General features: G+C 47.8%; 1 protein-coding gene across 1 annotated transcript; it reads left to right on the forward strand.

Annotated features, from left to right (window-relative positions):
* The first annotated feature begins 6,354 nt into the window (after positions 1 to 6,354).
* Positions 6,355 to 8,039, forward strand: LOC120671806 (translation initiation factor IF-2-like). The gene is made up of 2 exons (XM_039952044.1): positions 6,355 to 7,606; positions 7,849 to 8,039. Exon 1 carries the CDS (start codon positions 6,418 to 6,420, stop codon positions 7,240 to 7,242), a length of 825 nt encoding a protein of 274 aa, XP_039807978.1. The 5' UTR covers positions 6,355 to 6,417; the 3' UTR covers positions 7,243 to 7,606; positions 7,849 to 8,039.
* The last annotated feature ends 4,695 nt before the right edge of the window (positions 8,040 to 12,734 follow it).

The raw sequence follows: 12,734 nt of genomic DNA on the forward strand, positions 1-12,734 counted from the left end.
GAGTACGTGCTAAGTTGGGCTGCTGTAGCCATGATGGCCCATGACATTTCCATGAGTTGTGTAATCAATCCTATTTCGAACCGAGCACATGCTAAATTACATTTAGAACCCACTAAATATATTTCGAAATGTTCACACGCTGATCTTAGGTACTGACAATCACAGTTAGAACAATTGGTTTATTATTTTTTTTGCGGGTAAACAATTGGTGTATTATGAATTTTAAGAAACTATATGTACGGTTTAAATCATATATTTTTTCGAAATAAATCATATTAGTTTGTAGATACCCTAGACGCTTAGGCGAACGTACGATTCCTCATGCAGCTTTGAATATTTTACAAATTTCCATGGAAGGAACATGCTATCACACGAATTTCCAATATGGTAATTAATACATGTTGTAGTCGTACTTTGGGTCAGTTAGAATCATACCATCGTATATCACGTGTTCTCTTTTTATTTATTCATGTGTTTTGCCAGTTTCATTCAGTGGTACAAATCATTCAATCAATCTAGAATGTTGCCCCTCCCTTTTATTTTTTATTTTTTTAAATGAATCTCCCTCTCTCTAACGTTGAAACGTCATTAAAGCCCCATCACACCACGTCATTACTAAATTTGTCAAGCGTAAGACCACTGTGGGTCTCTGAAGTCTGAACTAGAGAACTTGGAGGGTCTTGGACGTGAGGACTGCACATTGAAGCTTCAGAACTTGGAGGAAACCTGATCTTTCAAGAACATTCTGAAGGAATATTCTCATCTCTAAGGATTTAACGAAAAGAAATGGTTAGATATTAACGATGTGGTTTTAGACAAAGCTCCAGTTAATTCTCAGGCGAAGCTTTTGGTTGACCAGTTATTTTTAGAGGTATTAGGGTATAAGTAAATTGCCCTTCTTTTCCTATTAGGTTAAGCTTTTGGTTGAATTGGTTGGTGCATACAACTCAATAAGGTATTAGGATCAGAGATCTCGAGTTCAAATTCATGCGGGCATGATTAAATAAAATAATTGTAGTCGACTTCTATTTCCATGTTTGAGGCTTGAGGGAGCCTATATGTGAGTAGGAGCTTAAACTTTTGGGTTGAATTGGTTGATGCATGCAACTCAATAGTAGGTGGAGTTTGTTTTGGTGTACTTGCAAAAAAGAAGAAGATCGGAGCAACGGATACTAAATAAAATAGTCCTGCTAAAGTTTGGAGGCTAGAGCGATGCACATCTTTGCCAGCCATGGGTGGCGGTTTAGTAACCTTTTTTTTATCATGAGTTGGATATGTTAGATGTTGATAATTTACATTTATTGATCAAGTTGGACTAATGTATGCAAGGCTATGTACATCCTTGGTTGATGCAACGGGTGGAATAATTTTATTCCTTTATCCAGAAACAAAGACCTCTCCTTAAACTCGAGTCCTCTTTTATTCATTTGGCAAAACCGTATTACATTTGCTCCTCTACCCCTCAAACCTCGCTGGCACCCACAAGCTGACAAGCAGAAGCCGCGACGCGAAGGAACGCGCGCGAGGCCGGCAGCCCTCAGAAGTCAGAAGCTTCCTCTGCGTGCTGCTTGGTCCCCAAGCCCGTCTGGCCGTCATCTAGAAGGAAGCCCTGGCCGTTGCTTGGAGTACCTGCCCACGCCACCAGCTAGCTGCTGATTATTATTGAGGCGCTGTTTAGTTCGAGCGCAAAAAAAATTTCATTAGAATCTTACTAATTTAAAGTACTAAATGAAATCTATTTACAAATTTTTTTACACAGATGGGTTATAAATCGCGAGACGAATCTAATGATGCTAATTAATCTATGATTAATCAATAATGAACGGATGGTTACTGTAGCATCAATGTTGCAAATCATGGATTAAGTAGGCTCATTAGATTCGTCTCGCGATTTACAGCTCATCTATGCAAAAAATTTTATAAATAAACTTTATTTAGTACTCCATGTATGTGTCGAAACATTCGATGTGACGGTTTTTTTGCGTTTACGGGGTTTATGGGTAGGAAAGCCTTAGGATCATCAAGGCCGTATGACCCAAGGCAGGTCCGTCGTGGGACCCGCGCTGAGTCAAGGCCTGCCAGCCTATCCGCGTTGACCCGCTTGTTTGCCAGAGTTTTTCCTGCAGCTGCATGTCAACTCGGAAGCTTGCCAGTCAGGATGCAGGTTGGGCTGGGTCAACCAGTGACCCAAAACCCAATCAACAAGAAATGGTGTTAGAATTCTATAAAGCCACCCCATAAATTTTCAGTGCTATTTTGGGTGTAAGTCTAACCATGTGGGTTAACCAAACAAAACACCAAACGTGAGTGAAAACTGAAGGAAGTCTGAATAGGCCGCCTCTCTCTCGCCGAGAATCATGGTCCCAACGCCAGGAAAATCACAAGGAGATCCAGCTCTGGAAACACTGCCTCGTGCTCTAGCAGCCACAACTGGACAGCGAGGTTCCTATTGAGGCATGGAGCATTAAATATAGTTGAAAAAAATAACTAATTACACAGGTCAACTGATTGGCACGAGACGAATCTTTTAAGCCTAATTAGTCCATGATTAGATATTAATTATTAAATAACAACCAAAAGTGCTACAGTACCAAGAATCCAAACTTTTTCGCGAACTAAACACAGCCTCACTGACTGCAGCGGCGGCATTGTAACACTAGCAAGCTGAGGTGGAGAGGATCAGATGACGACGGACGTAGCCATCTATTTCCTCACAAGCGTGAACGCATGCGCCTCAGCGGCACAAGCGTGCGCCTGCCATATGCTCCGCCTACCCATGCGTCCGTGCTTTGTGTAGATGGTTTATGATGCTGTTGCTAGCAGAAGGGCACGGAGCTACGGACGAAACAGAGGTGGAGGGTGGTTGACCTATTGGGTCATCTGGGTCAGGCGCCGCGGCAGATTGGGCCAACCCAAAAACGAGATCCACTTGCATCCTGTCTTGCCTGTTTGGTTGGATCGGTAGGTGTATGCCACTGGCGCACACAGCCATCCGGATCCGGTGCAGGACTGGCGGCAACATGGAAGCATTTCTTTTTCCAACCGCGCGATTGTTACTAGTATCGACCATGTGGGCGCAGCTGTTAGCTCTCTCACTTGATCCGGAATGCAGAGCCCAGGCGATATTTCTAGAAACCGCGACCGGAGCACTAGGGCCAATGCCTTCCTTTTCCCCGCAGCCGCTTCCATCCGTGTCCGTCGTGATCATGGAGTGTCTTCTTTTCCGCCACGAGGAATGAGCACCGCTTCTCGATTGGATCATTTCCTTGGCTTTCATACGAAGAGCATAGTCGTCAGCTGGCAGCGGATCAGATGCGTTGTATTGTAGTGGGACTGGACCTGGAACAGAACATTCCATGCATGCCTGCTGACTAGAACCAGGGTCTAGTGTTCTCGGCGTTCCATGACGGGCGGCGGAGCGGAGGACGAAGGGCCTAAAAAGCCGCCGAGCTCTCCTGGTACGTGACTGCTGGAAAAAGTGGAAACAATGTTGGAACGAGCTACGGAACCGACGACGAGATCAGACAAGACGAGGATGATGTCTCCGCTGGGCTGCCCGCCAGGCTAGGTTGCGTTGCGAGTTGGGCGCTCGAGGGGCCACCCGTGTGCCAGCTTGCTCCTCCTCCGCCACCAAAGTCGATCGCGCGCCATTAATCACGGATCGCATCCACAGATGGAGTTCGAAGTTACCCGCCAAGTTCCTCCGGCCGGTCAATTAGTGAGTAGTGACCATTGACGACCAAGTAACGTATACGTATGCGCGTGGTCGATGACAACCGATTGACTGACAGTAGTATCTCATACAGTGCTTTAATTTGTTGGCACATGTGTCGTGCGCGCGGCGTGTCTGCCACGAAATGGCTTCACGCAGAATACTCTTTTTTAGTAACTACTCCTAGATAGACAGCGGTATATGAATATGAGCGCATTCTGGTCTATTTCCTCTCAAATTCGTCTAGGACCTCTTTAAATTGTGAGTTTATGTTGTGGTTTTTTTCCACGAATACACACAAGAGTTGCGTATCTTTGTAGTAAGAAAAGGGGAAAAAAAGTTTGTTACACGACACGATCCGAGCTCACCAAAATCCATGCTTATGAATGGCAGCCCGAGGAGCGCTTGCTTCATTGAGAAGGCTATTCAATTCTTAAGTGAGCGCAGGAGATCGACTGAGCTACTAGCATGATTCGCCCGTTGAGAGAGAACATATCAGGATGGTTGCTTCATAACGGCGACAGAGTGCAATTATTAAAGCACGCGCAGGAGGACAGCTCTTCCCTAACGCGGAGAGCCGGAGACGGATGCAACTCTCGTTAAGCTCGGAGTTAACGCTAGGAAAACGAAGCCTGGCACCGGAATCGTTCTGCTTACGCCAACTGACAGTCCTGACGACAAACTAACCCATCAGGTTCATGCCCTTGATTATGCCCCCAAACAATGAACGGGAGAAAATTAAACGGACACTCGCTGCTCGTAGTCGCAGAGGTAGCTAATTCCAGGAGCTGTGCGTACACGAGCCGCCAGCCGTACGGAATACGGGAGTAGAGATGAGATGGAGATCCAGGGTGACGACTGATTCTCGCGGCGGAACTGGCGCGTGGCAAGGGGATCCTCGACTTTTTGTGCACCGTGCGATCGACAGTGGCGGGCTCCCAAAAAGTCCAAACGTTTCCCGGCGTCTGGGAAATGATCGGCGGGGCCTTCAGATGACATCCCGACGCGTGGCGCATGCACGGCGCGGGAAGGTTCGGGCGTCGGGGCACTTGGCGCTCGGCCGGGAAGGCGGCGGCGGCTCCCGCGGCGCGTCGTCCGTGCGCACGGCCGGGAAGGCGGCAGCGGCGGCGCGTCGTCCGTGCCACAGCAACCATTACATAAATTAGTTAGATTTGTCTCGCAGTTTACATTCCATTCATACAAAAATTTTATAAATAAATTTTATTTAATACTTCAAACTAGCAAAATTTTATTTCAATTTTTTTTGACAAAATAATCTAAACACGGCCTCAACGAAGTTTCACAATTTTCCATGTGGTTGCTCGCTCGCGTTCAGTACGGCGGTTTCTGGTTATCCAAGGATCGCGCGTGCTGCCAGGTGCCAATGTGCCGTGCGCGAGTAATGGAATGGCCGGCTGGTGACGACTGACCATGCGGATGCGGGGTAGCCCGTAGTGCAATCCGAGAGAGAATTTGTGCGCGGATGGGATTTCATTTCCCCGTGGCGAACGCTGTTCACACTGGACGGTGTTGATGTCGCAGCTGGATCGCAGCCTTCCCCAGCGATTATCCGTCAGCTTACCACCCCGCGGCGTAGCGTATCTACAGCTGGCCGGATTAGCAGCTGCTTGCCCCGCAAGCAAGCGCGATCTCCCTCGGCAAATCCCCCGGACCCGGAGCTCCCCCTTCGAGAATTTCCCAAGATCACGTGTGTGTAAACACAAGGGGGGAAAAAACTTGCCCGCACACGGAACGCAACCAACGCAACGCCAACCCCACAAGCAAGAAACGAACCCCGCCGCGTGCATCACGACTGACGTGTAGCTTGGGGCCCAGCCGAGTCGCCTCCCGATCCCGAGGCCTTGTTTGCCATTCTAAAAAAAATAGCGCGCACGTTTTCCAAAAATAAAATCACTCATGCATTAAGTACTAAAAGAAGTCTATTTATAAATTTTTTTTAGAGATGGGCGTAACTTTTCGCGACGAATCTAATGACGGTAATTAATCGATGATTGGCTACAGTGATGCTACAGTAACCATCCTATAATCGCGCGGTCAAAGGCTTTATTAGATTCTTTAAGGTCAATAGCGCGGGGGTTCTGGAGTTGGTTTTGTAAACTGTCTTTGTTTGACACGACAATTAGCGGTCAAAATGTTACTATTCATAACACGCTAAGGGGCCGTTTAGTTCCCAAAAAGTCCCAAAAATTTTCGGACTGCCAGATGTTTCCTGTACAACCCAAAAACTTTTGGTCCTTAGTGGTTCAGGCGTTTAGATGCCGAAAAATTTGGGACTGCACAGCAGCCGCATTCAATGCATGCATGCAGTGTGGAAACATGCAAAGTTGGACTGGCCAGCATACGCGGGGCCACTGTAGCATTTGGAGCGGCGAAAATTTTCGCGAGCGAAATTCGGAACAGGTTGAAAACCGAAATTTTTCGGGCGAGGTCGAAATTTTCCGGGAACTAAACGGGCTCTAAAATCCTAATGCGAACCAAAGGAGGCCCCCAACCCAATCCCAAAACCGAGCAGGAGGCGCCGCGAGTCAGAGCCCCCTCCCTTCCAGAAGGTCGCCTCCCGCTGCCGGCTTCCCCTATATATACGCCGCTGCCACCTCCGCAACCAACTACCAGTAGCATCCGACCTTTTCCCCGCACCCTCCCCCCAATCAGTCGCGAAGAAATCGAGCAGCAGGAGCACGAGCATGCGAGGCATGGAGCTCAGGCAGGGCCGCCGCCGCTACGAGCTCGCCGCCGCCGCCGCCGAGCTTCCAGTCCCCAGAGAGGACGGCGGGTCAGTGGCGTCCGACGACTCCGACTCCGACAGCGAGTTCGAGTTCCCCTCCGTGAGCCGGGAGCCCGCGGCCGGCGGGGGCGCGGCGGCGGACGAGCTCTTCGCGGGCGGCCGCATCCGCGCGTTCTACCCGGTGTTCGGCCGCGTCCTGGACGACGAGGCCGCCGCCGCGCCGGCGGCGCCGAGGGCGCCGCTGGGGCGGCTGTTCCAGCTCGAGCAGGCGCGGGCCTCCTCCGTCGCGTCCACGTCCTCCACCTCCTCGTCCCTGTCCTCGGCGTCGACGGATCTCGACGGCGCGGCCCCGGAGAGCTACTGCCTCTGGACGCCCGGGTCGTCGCCGGCGTCCTCGCCCTCGCGGCCGCCGCGGAAGAGCGGGTCCACGGGCTCCGTCGCGCGGTGGCGCCGCATCGGGGACCTCGTCGCCGGCCGCAGCCGCAGCGACGGCAAGCAGAAGTTCCTCTTCCTCTCCGCGCCGCCGTCCCCGGCCAGGGACAGGGACCCCTCCCCCGCCGCCTCCAAGCCGAGGCCGCCGCCGCCGAAGGGAAGCAGAGCCACGGCCACCTGCGCCACCGAGATCGACGCGCCCGCCGCGGGGCGCCGGATGTCGTACGGCGGCGGCAAGGCGTCCCCCGGCGGGCGGCGCACGTTCCTGCCGTACCGGCAGGACCTCATGGTCATGGGGCTGTTCGCCAACGCGCACGGGCACGGGCTCAGCCGGAGCCCGCACCCGTTCTGAGCCCCACCGACGCGACGAGCCGTCACCGCCGTGGGCGACCCGTTCCAAGCAGGGAGATTTTCAAGTCTGAATTCGGGATTTGAAATTTAAGACCATTTTGACCTGGAGGATCCCCTGCAAACCCGCTTTGTGGAGATTAGTACTAGTACTCCGTGTGGGGTTTAAAGCGAAGTCAAAAGAACGGGGTGTGAAGTCAGACAAAGCTGGGGAAATGCTTTCCGGATTCGGCGCGGAAATGAAGTCCGAAGTCGGTGGCAGCCACTTCAGATTTGTGAAGTTGGCAGGCAACTACTGCTACTACGGAGAAATTGGGGAAAAAAAAGATACATGTGGTTGTTTGTATATGTGACTTTGTACATACGATGTACTCCCTCTATTCACTTTTGATAGCTATATTTCAAAAACTTAAATGTTCAAAAATGATAGCTATATTTACTATTAGCATGGGTATTGGCAATAAATAGCACTAGTTACAAGGAGTTCCTAGTTAAAACATTGGATGACCAACAAAAAAGTCTGTGGTATTTATTAGATTGATAAGCACACTTATGGTGCCCTTGTCATTGTGTCATATGGAAATATATCTATCAAAACTGAATGGAGGGAGTATGATTATAGTATTAGCGAAGTACTCCTAGGTGGGTATATTTTGCGAGGAATTCACCTTCCCTCGTTTGCAATCCACCATTTTCTTTATTTTCTGTGTCTTTCGGTGGCATCTAATTTTCTAGCCACTGCCCACTGTTTTTTTTCTTTTTCAAATAACCGCCCACTGGTGAGAGGCAATCATTGAGTTACGAATCTCAATGCGTGATCCTTCTGCTCTTTTATTTTTTTTAAAAAAAGAACAGTGATCCAACTGTAAGCGAAAATGTCTGAAGCTTTACCGATTTTCAGGCAGCAGTATTAACTTTGAAACGATGAGGCGCTGATCTAATAAGGATCTATTATCTTAGAATTTGGCCAACAAACGGAGCATTAACGTTCGCTTTCAAGTTCTAGAAATTCGCACGTTAATCGAAAGAAAAATTAAAATTACCCACCACTTTAATTTAAAAAATTAGCATAAAATATCTATATCTATATATATGTGTGCGTTTATAAACTACCCACCAGTGCCATTAAAATATATTTCTATTTATAAATATAAATCTATCCATCGTTTTGCATATCAAGATATCAGGCTACATATCGTGCATACTTGTAAGATCTGGCTACACAAACAATTAACGTATTTTACCATATGTATATATTATTATATTACTAAAATCTCAAATACACCTTCACACCACTACCATTATGAAAAAATTAGCCTAAAATATCTATATACATGTTTATAAATTACCCACCAATGTTATTCAAATATATTTCTAATTATAAATATAATATATTCATCGTTTTGCATATCAAGCTACATATCGTGCATACTTATAGAATACTGGTTGCACAAATAATCAACATATTTTATCATACATATATCTTATTATGTTACCAAAATCTCAAATGCATCTTCACGATTATATTATTATTAGTCAAAATAAACATGACAATTTTAGCTTTTGCAATATATTAGACTACCACCCGACCTGCAGTGATCATGATGAGAGGGTGGCCAAAGTTGGGCCAGCGATGAGAATCACAGAGTTGGAGGCTAAAAGTAAGGGTAAGCGCCGGGCCGCAAGATTTCTTCATCCTCTGTGGAGTCTGGAGACTGTCCATCACCTACTGCCTACTGGTGATGTCTGAACGTGCATATCCGCAGGCCTAATGCAAGCACAAGGTCACTGCACGTCCAACCTAATTCTTTTTCGCAATCCTTCTGCACCCTGTCCTTGCCGAGGGAGGGTTCTTGACATTACTCCAAAGATTTGTTACCGACATTGCTACAAGACACTATTGCACCTCACGATTAACATCATAAGCTCAAAAAAATTAACACCACAAGCAGATCAGTAATCAGGACAATATCGATCGGGCCATGATTGGTATAGTAAGCTCATCTGGCTTGAACATGAATATAGTTTGCTGAAATTCTAAACGGAATCTTGTGCTCTGCACTATGGAGATTTGTTGGCTTCCAAAAATTAAGAAACTTGATTGATTGTTCCCCAACAGAAACTAGACCATGGAGGTATGACGCCATGCAACAGACGACAGAATTAAACATAGTAGCAACAGACGACCAAGAAGATCATAAAGTAGGGAAGCTAGCAAAAGAACAAACGAGTCAGTTGAACTGAGCAGTGAGCAGCATTACTACAAGGTTTGTCAGATAAGAAACATGTTACTACTAGTAGTATTAGCGAATGGTAGTAGAGATAGGCAGTCGTGACAGGATTAGGGTTGTGTGCTTGCCATGCGACCACATCACTAACAAAAAAAAGATGTAGATAAAAGGAGACACCATTACACTAGCAGCAGAAAAGCACTCTTGATTAAGCAAATAACATATGATGAGAAAATTTTAAATTTATGAATAATAATTGAATAAAAAATATAAAAAATATTTAGAATATGAATACTAGCCGCGCAAATGAATGGACCACCTCACTAACTAGTTTGTACTGGTACTTTCACGCACCGGAATAGAGATTGTCTTCCAGATCATTTTCGTCCCTCGCACCTGCAGACCTGCTCCCCCTATCACAGTATCACCTCGAGCCACCATGCCGTGGACAGTGTACGGAGTACATGAATATGAGAAGATGTAACGGAGTGGCATACAGCCTTGGCAACAAGGAACAATCAAACCGGATGTGCTGGTTTCCAAGTAAGTTGAGCTTGTTACGCAGCACGCAGTCCTGCACCGTACTCTGTACGTGTGGCGACTGGGCGGATCGCCGGCGAGCCGAAGGCACCCCCGCGTCCGCTGGCTAGCTGCGGATTGCAGCATTTTCGTTGGAAAACTTTTTGTTCTGCCGTACACACGTTACGTGTGACACGTAGAGGTGCCGGGTGCGGGTGCCGGCTCCTGCAGGCTTGGTCAACCGGGTTCCGCCGCTGCTCCCACGGCAGCCCCAGATCTTACAGCCTCTCTACACTCTACTGTACCACTATCAATAGTTGGGTGTGTGGAAACACCATATCAATAACACCACGATTTAATAATGGTACTAACAAATCTTCGTGGGCATCATCCATTGTTATTATTGATATGGTGTTTCTTCTTTATTTTGGAAGGAATTTGATATGGTGTTTCCGCGTCGTGCGAATGATGCAGAGAAAGAGATGAAAGAAAGGGAGGGTGCAAATGTTACAAGAGATCTTAGGGGGGAGGGTGCATAAGTTCCAAAAATTAACCAGCTCGATGGGTACCAGTTTTCCAATAATTAATTACCACAAAAGGGACATATATGCAACGTGAAGCAGAACAGCATGCATTCAGTTCAGTACCAGGTGCTGGGACTCTGGATCTGGCATCGTTCCGTGCTCCCGACAGCCATCCCAAACACGACTGCAATCTCGCAACGACGAGCCGAGCGCCAGCGAGATCGGAGAGGGATCCCGGCCACGCCCGATCGATTCTAGAACACGCGCCCACGCCCGTGATTCTCGGCTAACGGATCGCGCCTTCCCTTTGACCGAACAAGTTGCCCGCAGCAGAGAGGGGGGCAGGGGTGGTAAAGGGCCCAACATTTTGAACTAAAAAAATCTAAAAGACAGGCTCTAAAAGGACCGGACTCTAATCTTATGTAATTTTGAACTAAAAATTTTAAGAATCTTATTGGGCTGTGAAGAAGCAACTAGAGCCATGGCCCATTACCACCCATGGGGGGAGGCGACCGTCTAGAAGAACGTCAATGCGTTGTTGCCGGTGGCCGGTGCAGCCCCTCCTACTCTACTTATTAGATCTTGATCACACCAGCTCTCGAAAAAAAAAAAGATCTTGATCACACCACTAGCCAGCCCGCGAAGCTCGCCGCGAACAAGCTGGCTTGCAGACCGGCGAACCTACTCCTATCCAACTGCACAAACAGAACTTGCCCATGGGTTTGTGTTTGGTAGTGTCGGATACAGGTTAGGTGTCGTCATGGCCCGGTAGGAACTCCAGATTGACGGAAAGGGCGCGTGCGAGCTGCACCAGATTTACCGGAACTTGTCAGCGGAGAGTGAACGGGCGGATTTTCGAGATCGGGGGTGACAGGAGCTCCAATGGTTCATAGTGACTCTCGCGCGCGCGTCGATCAGGTTGATCTCGCGGAACGTTCACGCGTTCGCAGAGACAGCGCCGCGGACGGGGGGAACACGTCGTCGCCTCCCGCTTTTACACCGGGACCCGCCGACCCGGGGAGTCGGGGACGGGAGGCAGCAAACAGCAAACGCGTCGGAGCTCAGAGATGATCCCTCGTCGTTGTGCCGCCAGTTCCATTCTGGTGCAGTAACCCACTCGAGCAGCACGCACGTGGGTACGTACCCGGAACCGTGCGAAACGTGAGTCAGCTTTCAGACTCACCTAACAGAAGTTCTGTGTTCGCGGTGATTTTATTTTTACTTGAGACCACTTGAGGGTAAACTACACAAGTCAGCAATTAATTTTCGTGAGTTAATTCTTGTATCCGACCTTTCACATCACATCGTGAGTATCAAATCTTGGTTTTCCACTGCGTTTCTGTGTTCCTTAATCCTTGACGATGGAGCCGTCCACGACATCCTTCAAGTTGTTGCTTGTCCTGAGCTGCGTAACCTAACGCAGCAGACGTATGCCGGTGCCCCAGGCCGGCTACTCTTAAGTCTGAAATCTGAGCACCGGTTGTTGGGGGAGGGAGCGGAAGTGGAGGAAACTGCCGGACACAAGAAGTGACGGCGGTGGGTTTTTTTTTTTTGCTTACGTTTGTTTCAGTTGTTTATGCATTTGACGTCAGGTCACATGGACATTTCAAACTCGAGCAGGCCCTGTTTACATTTACAGTTGCCAATCTGGTTGGGCCGTATTGGTGTTCAACTTAACTGCATGATTGGGCTGCAATAGGCCTTCACTGCGTTGGCAATACTAAAAAAGTTAAAAAAGATGAAACATGAGTGGAAATTCTGTAGACCGATGCACATCACTACATCAGCGTGACAGTGTCTTTTTCGCAGTTACACACTTGCACTTGGCAAAATCTTGCGTTACTGCACTTCTTAGGCTATTTCCAGTACATAATTTCATTGCACGATTTCATAGAGTGTCATGTCATCTAAGTACATTTGAGTTCGCAGATTAAACAAGATCCCCCAATGTAAAGTTTCATTTCACAATTTCACAGACTAGCCATAGCATTTAATCATGAGACATGTGATTGGGCGCAATTGCATGAAATGAAATTCCATAGCCTCCAATGCAAATTTTAACAAGTTTCATAGTCTTGGAAACAGTGTATACACAATTTCATCCTGATGAAACTACATCCCTCTCTTTCTTTATAATTATCTTCTCATATCATCACAAATGCTAACATGCCACTGTATTTAAGGCGTATGAAACCTCTATGAAATTTGCACTGGGATTAGCC

This window comes from Panicum virgatum, chromosome 5N (assembly GCF_016808335.1).
Source record: "Panicum virgatum strain AP13 chromosome 5N, P.virgatum_v5, whole genome shotgun sequence".
NCBI lineage: Eukaryota > Viridiplantae > Streptophyta > Magnoliopsida > Poales > Poaceae > Panicum > Panicum virgatum.

Bases quoted from the DNA above. Each gene is read 5' to 3' on its own strand.
- LOC120671806 (XM_039952044.1), top strand. From the start codon at position 6,418: ATGCGAGGCATGGAGCTCAGGCAGGGCCGCCGCCGCTACGAGCTCGCC.